Source organism: Chinchilla lanigera, unplaced genomic scaffold (assembly GCF_000276665.1).
Source record: "Chinchilla lanigera isolate Chin_1 unplaced genomic scaffold, ChiLan1.0 scaffold00051, whole genome shotgun sequence".
NCBI lineage: Eukaryota > Metazoa > Chordata > Mammalia > Rodentia > Chinchillidae > Chinchilla > Chinchilla lanigera.
The window spans coordinates 3,491,889-3,499,693 of NW_004955452.1; the positions used below are offsets into that span (position 1 = coordinate 3,491,889).

Consider the following 7,805-nt stretch of genomic DNA (forward strand, 5'->3'; position numbering starts at 1 on the left):
AGTCTTTTTTATTTTGCTGGGTTTAGCTTCCTATTTTTTTTTTTAAGGATTTTTGCATTTCTATTCATAAGAGCCCTCATGCCCACTTATAATTAATCCTATTCTAGACAAACCATAGATGTGATCAGACCACATGTGACTTTGCGTCTGGCTCCTTTCACTTAGCAGGTTTTTAAGAACCATACGGTAGAGGCTGGGGATTTAGCTCAGCGGTAAAGCGCCTGCCTGGCAAGCGCAAGGTCATGAGTTTGGTTCCGGGTACCGAAAAAAAACAAACAAACAAACAAAAAAAAGAACCATACAGTAGCAGGTATCAGTACCTCTTTCCTTTTTAAGGCTGAATACTATTCCACTGCATGGATCTAATTCTTTTGTCCATTTCCTAATTGATGGATAGTTAGATATGTCCAGTTTGGGGCTATTATGAATAATTCCACAAACACATACATGCAAATCTTGCTCTTGCACAGACATACATTCCCATTCTCTTGAGTGGACACCCTAGAATTACTGGGTCCTATGGTAGTACATCAGCCAGCTTTCCTGCTGCTGGAACAAAATACCTGAGACTTAAAGGAGGAGTCGTTTATTTTGGGTTATGCTTTCAGTGACCTCTGGCCGGCTGGGTCTAAACCGGAAATATCATGGCAGAGGAAATCTGCTCAACTCATGGCACCCAGGAAGCAGGGAGCGGGATCCACAGAAAGAAACGGGCCAGGGCCAGATATAGCTCCCATGGTCCAACCCCCATGAGCCACTTCCGCCAACGAGGCTCCACTTCCGCCAACGAGGCCCCACCTCCTAAAAGCTCATTAACTCGGAACTCATCGGTGTTTAACCCATTGATGAAGTTAGTACCTTCACCATCCAATCACCTCTTCAGGAATTTTTTTTTTTTCTTTTGAGACAGCATCTCATTATGTACCCTAAACTGATCTTGAATTTGAGATCTTCCTGCTTCAGCCTCTTGTTGCCCTCCAGGGATCTCTCAGTTCACTCAAGTTGCTAATTGATTCACCAGTTCAGGAAGTTTTATCTTTTTAAATTTTTTTTATTTTTTGTGATGCTGGGGCTCAAACCCAGGGCCTCACACACGGTAGGCGAGCAATTTCTCATTGAGCCATATCGCCAGGCCTTGTTTATCATTTTCTAGCAGCTACCAAACGACTTCCCAAAGTGACTGCTACCATCTTACATTCCCACTATCAATGTGTGGGGTTCCCTGGGAACTTAAAACTTTCTTTCTTCATCTACAAAGTGGGAATACTAACTGATTAGTGGGAATACCCAGTGGTCGTGGGCATTAAATGGATTATAATGTATAAAGGACTTTGCTGGGCCCAGAGAAAGCATAAACACTTCATCAACTGTCCTTGCCCCCTGTTAACGTCCCGGCCCTCAGGTCTTACTTCCCTTACGTAACCAGACTGGCTTTGTACCTCGTAGGTAAACTGACTTCCTGCTGTCGAGTTCCAGAACTTTCTCATTAGTCAGTCAGTGTCCCGTGGCCAACAGGACCCCCAGGCCTGCTCCCCCACCCCGCCGTTCTCAGGGTCCATCAGTCTTTTAGATTCAGCCCTTTCCTGGGTAAGAGCACAGATTGGCAGAGGTAAGCTTTGGGGCCTTTCTTTCTGGCTTTTAGCTGCCTGTGTCCTTCCTTAGGGGCAGGGACCAGTGTTCCTAGGACACCTGCCCTTGTTTGCTGGGAGGCCAGAACCATCAATTGCTCTACCTGGAATGGGGGTTTCCTTTCACCTACGTGTCCCAGCATCAGGCTATTCCTGTGTCTCCTTTAATATTGCTCGATCTCTTCCTCTAAGAAGCCTTCCCGCATATCCTCCCTCTTCTGTGATGTTACTGCAGCTGCCACAGCATTAGCAATCATGTGGCTGCATCTTACTCACCCCCATCTCCCCAGTGCCTTGTGGGTAACAAGCGTGTGATACCCATGGATCACCATATCCACATGCAAACTGCTAACACCGACAGGTCAGTGCTGAGCGAACCTCACGGAAAGGCTCTCGAGCTGAGCTCTGAAGAGCGAGTGGGCACCTGCCTCAGCAGAAATGGGGTGCAGGGCCTCCTGGGTGGAGTGAGGGAAAACATGTTTTCAGGAGCAGTGTGATTATGGGTGGCAGGAAGTGGCGACCTAGGAATAAGGTTGTAAGTGGCCAAGCAAAGGGCAGACAGGAGCCATAGATGGACACTGAGTAAAAGAACATGGTGAGAACATTTTTCCCTCCAGGACTGAACAGAGGGTCTTGCAACTAAGTTTCATGCCAAGCCATTCATTCATTCATTCATTCATTCAAACAGGATTTCACTAGTTGCTAAATTGCCCAGGCTGGGCTCAAACTTTCGATCCTCCTGTTTCAGCCTCCCAGAGTGCCAGGATTACAGGGGTGCACTCTCACACTTAGGCTAAGACCTACATTTTAGAAAGGTCTCTGGGCTCTGGCTTGGCCTGGGAGCAACTTGGCAAGTTTTTGACTCAAAAATAAAATAATAAAAAGGGCTGAGATGTAGCTCAGTGTGAAAGCCTTGGGTTCAATTCCTAGTACCTGCAAAATAATGGAGGGAGAGGAGGGAGGGCAAGGAGACGGGGAGGCTTCTGGGGTAGTGGGAGGTACAAGCTTTTGAATTACACCAGGTCAGTCATCTGAAGGTTCATTAGGACCCAGACTTCTGTGTCCCAACCCTGAGCTCCTCACTCCCTGGGCCTGTGAGCAGCCTCTGATCCGCACTGCTCACCCGCTCAAAGGGGATGCAAGGCTGCTGGTCCGGGACCTCCACTTTGAGAATCCCTGGTGCACAGGATGAGACGGAGGAGAGTGTGGAGCCAGTGTGGCGAGTGAAATGCCCCAGTGTGGAGCCAGTGTGGCGAATGAAATGCCCCAGAGACAGAGTGGGTCACGTTTTGGCTCCGGATACCGCTGTGTCCTCCCAGTGAGGTGTCCTCCCAGTCACGGTGATGAGCCACGGCAGGACAGGAAGGCTGTTTCAGGGAAAAACCGGCAGGAGAATGTGCTCCTGGCCAATGGGCCCCCATTTCTGCCCCGGAGGAGCAGACTCACAGCTGGTAACGAGGTTGATTCAGAAAATACAACACAGACAAGACGTGAACAGCTGCCATCGTTTAATGCCACGATCACACACGAGGTGCCTTCAGCTACTGCTCAGCAGGGCCCGGAGGCAGTGACCCCTAGAGTCCCAGCACAGGAGCTAGGTTCCCATGGCTCTGACTGGCCCTCAAGACAAAGGACACCTGCAAGGCTCCTTCCTTCGCACCCAGGCTCGTGGCCTTCATGGTCACTGAGTGGCCACAGGGTCCCGGGGTGAGATGGGACCTCAGGATGCAACTGCAAGAACCAGAAAGCTGTTTGCAAACAGCACAGAGACTTTCACTTCAAACCCGCTAAGCCGCACGACACTCAGAGGCCAGAGCACCCAAACCCATGGCAACGCCAGACACTGCAGGATGGAGGCTGAGAACGTGGGGGAGGGGAAACAAAGCCAAACCACTCTAAAGCAAGCTTCCCTCTCCCTGCAGCCACGCTAGCCACCGTGGTAGATGGAGGAAGGATGCCTGACACTTTCTATGGTGTTAAGAAATCTCTGAATTTCCAACTGCATTAACAATTTCATAGCCAGCCGTGGTGGCGCATGCCTGTAATCCCAGCACCTGGGAGGCTGAGGCAGGACGATCGTTGGGAGTTCGAGACCAGCCTGGGCTACAAAGTGAGCTCAAGGCCAGCCTGAACTGCACAGCAAGACCCTGTCTCAAAAACAACAAAAAACACAATTTCATGCTACCCAGTTCCCTGGAGTCCCCGAGCCTTTGATGTCTCTGGAGAGGTGAGTGACTCCCTCTGGTGGGACTGAGGAATTTCTTGGCCAAAAGTATCTACCCTGGAAAGAAATGGGTTTTTCTCATGTTTTAGGTTTAAAATTTGTGTGGCCCCTAAAGGACCACGCAGCATGGTGTTCTTAAAGCATGCTACCGATAGGGGGAGGTTTCTGCCGGCCTCAGGAGTGCGGGTCTATAAGTCCAGCGCTCCGGGAAACTGAGGCAGGAGTATGCCAAGTTCAAGTCCTGATTAGGCAATTTAGTGAGACCCTGTCTCACAATTAAAAAGCCTTGGGAACTAGCTCAGTGTGAAAACCCTGAATTCAACCTCCAGTACCATTAAAAGGAAAAAAAAGGTGGAGGAGGTTCAAGTGTTAACTGGCAAGAAAGAGGCACAAGGTTCTTTCCCACACTGAGCCTGGGGCTTAGGCTGGGAGGTTCAGCCCCCGGCCAGGCAGGGTGCAAAGGGGACAGGCCAGGACAGCAGAGGCAGCTGCTGGAGAAGGCCCTCTGTCCAGCCCTCTGGCTGGGCCCTGGGGAATGAGCTCGAATTCCAGGCAGACTTAGCGTTAACTCATTCCAGATGGGTCCTGAGGGCCTGTTTTCTTCTCTCCAACTTAATTCTGGGAGAAAGCTCCAGCCAGAGCCCAAGGCATGGAGGTCAGGCATCTCCATCCTCAGAAGTGGCACAAAGCTAAAAGGCAGCACTGTGGGGGCCTCGGGACAGCAAGGCCACCTCTAGCCGCACGAGCTCCAAGCACACTGCGCCAGCACCCGCCCCCCGCCGCCTTCACCCCAGGGGCCAAAGTGGTGCCTTGGTCCAGAGCACGCTGGACTTCCAGGCCGGCTTCCAGTGAGACCTGGGGGTGTTTAGGGCTGGAGTCAAGCACAAAAAAGAATAGTGAAGGCGGTGGTGAGCTGCTCGCCCTCCCGGGAGGGGCCCACGTGAGGCCCCAGGCAGGTGAGCCAAAGGCAAGGCGAGACTGCCCCCCATCAGCTCCCATCAGGCCCCACCCCCGGGGAAGCCCACCTTCCCAGCTTCACATCCAGCCAGCCAACTTCATATTTTAAATCAACTTAATGCTACAAAGTTAAAGAAAAAAAAGTGCTGCCCAGCCGAGCTCCCGAGGAGCCCTAGCTCCCTGAGGGTGGGCGGAAGGCCCCTCCGAGCCTCACCCTTGGGTGCCCCTCTTCAGAAGGTACAGCCCTGAGTTAGCCACCCCTGGTGGGGTGGGGGAGTAGCGCTAACTCCCTGTTCCCAGCTGGGCTACAGGGACGTGTGGGATGGTCAAGCCTCTGGGGGAACCGGGTAGAGCCAAAAGATCTTCGTGGGCCCCCCAGGCCTGAGGAGCAGGCAACACTAGCCCATCTCTTCATCAGCGGAGGCCCAGTCCACAGTGAAGGCCTGGTCCCCAGTGAAGGCCCTTCCCTGTCGCCCCTTCAGCATTCCAGTGACAGAATGAGTAAACATGCCACCAAGCCCTGGTCACCTCTGTCCTTGGAGGTCTGTGTGAGAGCTGGTGCAGACAAAGGAGGACCTTAAAGAATCAGCCAGGCATGGTGATGCATGCCTGTGATCCCAGCACTCTGGGAGGCTGAGGCAGGAGGACTGCAAGTTCCAAGCCAGCCTGGGCAATTTACCAGGACCCTGTCTCAAAATTGAAAAAGGACTGGGATGTAGCTCACTGTGAAGGCCCTGGGTTCAACCCCCAGTTTAAAGAAGAAAAAAGATCCCCTTCAGTAACTCTGGCAAATAAAAACCCTCTGGGAGAGGATACTAGCAGTTCCTGGGGCTCCTTCCTGAGGCTTCCTGTTCTCACTTCACGCCTCTGTCTAGTGGAGCTGCCTCTGCCTTGCCTTGGTCTGGGAGGAAAACTAAGGCAAGGAGCCTGTGGCAGCCAGGACAGTTCCCTCCGCACTCCTGTCTGTTTCCTCAGGGGCTCTTCTGCTGACTCCCTGGAGCTTTTACACTCTACAGGGAGGGAGCGGGAAGGAATTACATAGGAAGAGTGACTCCTTAACTGTCTGTTCCTGTTTCTTCAGAAGCCTCAATGCTGCCTGCCTCAGGATGGCTTCTAGAACCTTCTCTGGGCTGACGCCTCCGCTTGGTATGTCAGGCTGAGAGCAGGCAGAGATCTGAGGACTTGGCACTTACTAGAATTACAGGGCCTAAGTGCAATTAGCATTCCAGCAAACTGGACAACCCCTCAGAGACCCAGTCCCCACCGCTGAGGGAAAACTGGGGAGTTGGCCTAGGCCTGACTGAGAAGTCTTGCTAGAAACTAGAACACTCTCCCTGCTAAAACTCAGGGAGGACAAACAAACAAAACGCAACCTGAAATAAATACAAAGGCATTAAGTGCTTCTTGAGAAATCAAGGGTCCTAATTATATCTCTCAAAAGAAGGTGGCAGGGCCTTTCCCTGAACCTGGTCACCTGCACCTGTGGTCCTTCATGTGAGAGGTCAGAGGTCAGAGGTCAGAGGAGAAAGGACAGGACCCAGCCTCTGATACCGTCCTCACCCACGTCCTCCACATCTCCCAGACACCTGCGGGCAGGGAGGCTGGGAAGGAGACGACCGTCATGGCCTGAGGCCGGCACCCTGTGTCCAATGACCCCATGCGGGCAGAGGGCCTGTCAGTCTGTCTGTGAGGAGGTAGAGACAGGTGTGGCACTGCGGAGGGCAGGCAACGTTGCTCAATTGATCAACAGGTCCCCAAGGTCATAGGAGTCAAAGAGGTCACTGACGCCCTCACCGCCGTCCAGGCCCCACAGGTAGTCGTCTTGGTCCAGGGGTGGGGAGAAGCTGATCAGAGGGGAGTTGCAGGCCAAGGTCGGAGACAGGAACTGGTCCTCGGTCTGCTGTAGAAGTGGATGCGTCAGCTCCAGCATACTGTCAGTGGCCTCCAAAGGGATGAGGGACGATGGCGGTGGCAGTGGCAGTGGGTCCTGCTGGGGAGTGGGTGCTGGCGCTGGAGACAAATGGAGAGAGGTCATCCCTGACCTCCCACAGGACAGCCTTTCTGTGTGTTCTCTGATGACTGTGCATGTCAGTTAATGGCATAGGGACACTCTTCAGTTCTCAGCACCAATGCCAGAAACCTCCCTCGTTCCCCCGCTCTCCCCTCCAGTGGGTGGAGAGTCCTGCTCTCCAAATCCACTTTTTCTCCCAGCTTCGGCACCTGAATCATTGCTTCTCTTCCTGCGTCGTTGGTTAATTAGCCTCACTCTATAGCACCATTTCCATCCATGCATACATGTATTCTAACCTCGCGTATCTTTCAAAAGCAGCCTCCCAGACTGGGCATGGTGGCTCATGCCTGTAATTCCAGCACACTGGAGGCTGAGGCAGGAGGATCCTCATGAGTTCAAGGCCAGCCTGGGCTATATAGTGAGTTCAAAGACAACTTGAACTACATAGTGCGACTGTCTCAAAAGAGCAAAACAGGAGCTGGGGATTTAGCTCAGTGGCACAGCACCTGCCTGGCAAGTGCAAGGTCATGAGTTCGATTCCCGGTACTGGAAGAAAAGCAAAACCAAAAAAAAGCAATAACAACAACAAAAAACATCCTCCCCGAGGGACGGCCCTTTTGACAAATAGTGCTGAAAACCAGATGTCCACATGCAAACAAATAAAATTGGACCCTTATCTAACAAAAATTAATTCAAAATAAAAGACCAAAATTAAGATCTAAACCTATAAAACATTTTAGAAGAAAACAGAACAAAAGCATCATGACACTGGACTTTTCAATGATTTCTTCGATGGCACCAAAAGCCAAACAATAGCAGTAAAAAAAAAAAAGAGATAAATTGGACTTCATAAAAATTTTAGCTGGGGTACGGCCGTGAATGCCTGTAATCCCAATATTATGGGAGGTCGAGGTGGATTGCAAAATCAAGCCAAGCCAGGGCAACTTTAGTGAGATTCTGTCCTTTTTTTTTTTTTTTTTTTTTT

At 51.5% G+C, this 7,805-nt stretch overlaps 1 protein-coding gene across 2 annotated transcripts in view; it reads right to left on the reverse strand.

Moving 5' to 3' along the window:
* Positions 1–6,188: 6,188 nt before the first annotated feature.
* Positions 6,189–7,805, reverse strand: part of E2f2 (E2F transcription factor 2) — a 19,957-nt gene continuing 18,340 nt past the window's right edge. For both annotated transcript variants that reach the window (XM_005394766.2, XM_005394765.2), the window contains exon 7: positions 6,189–6,819. In XM_005394766.2, the coding sequence (XP_005394823.1) occupies positions 6,545–6,819 (275 nt within the window). In that variant the 3' untranslated portion in view covers positions 6,189–6,544. The remainder of the gene's footprint in view (positions 6,820–7,805) is intronic.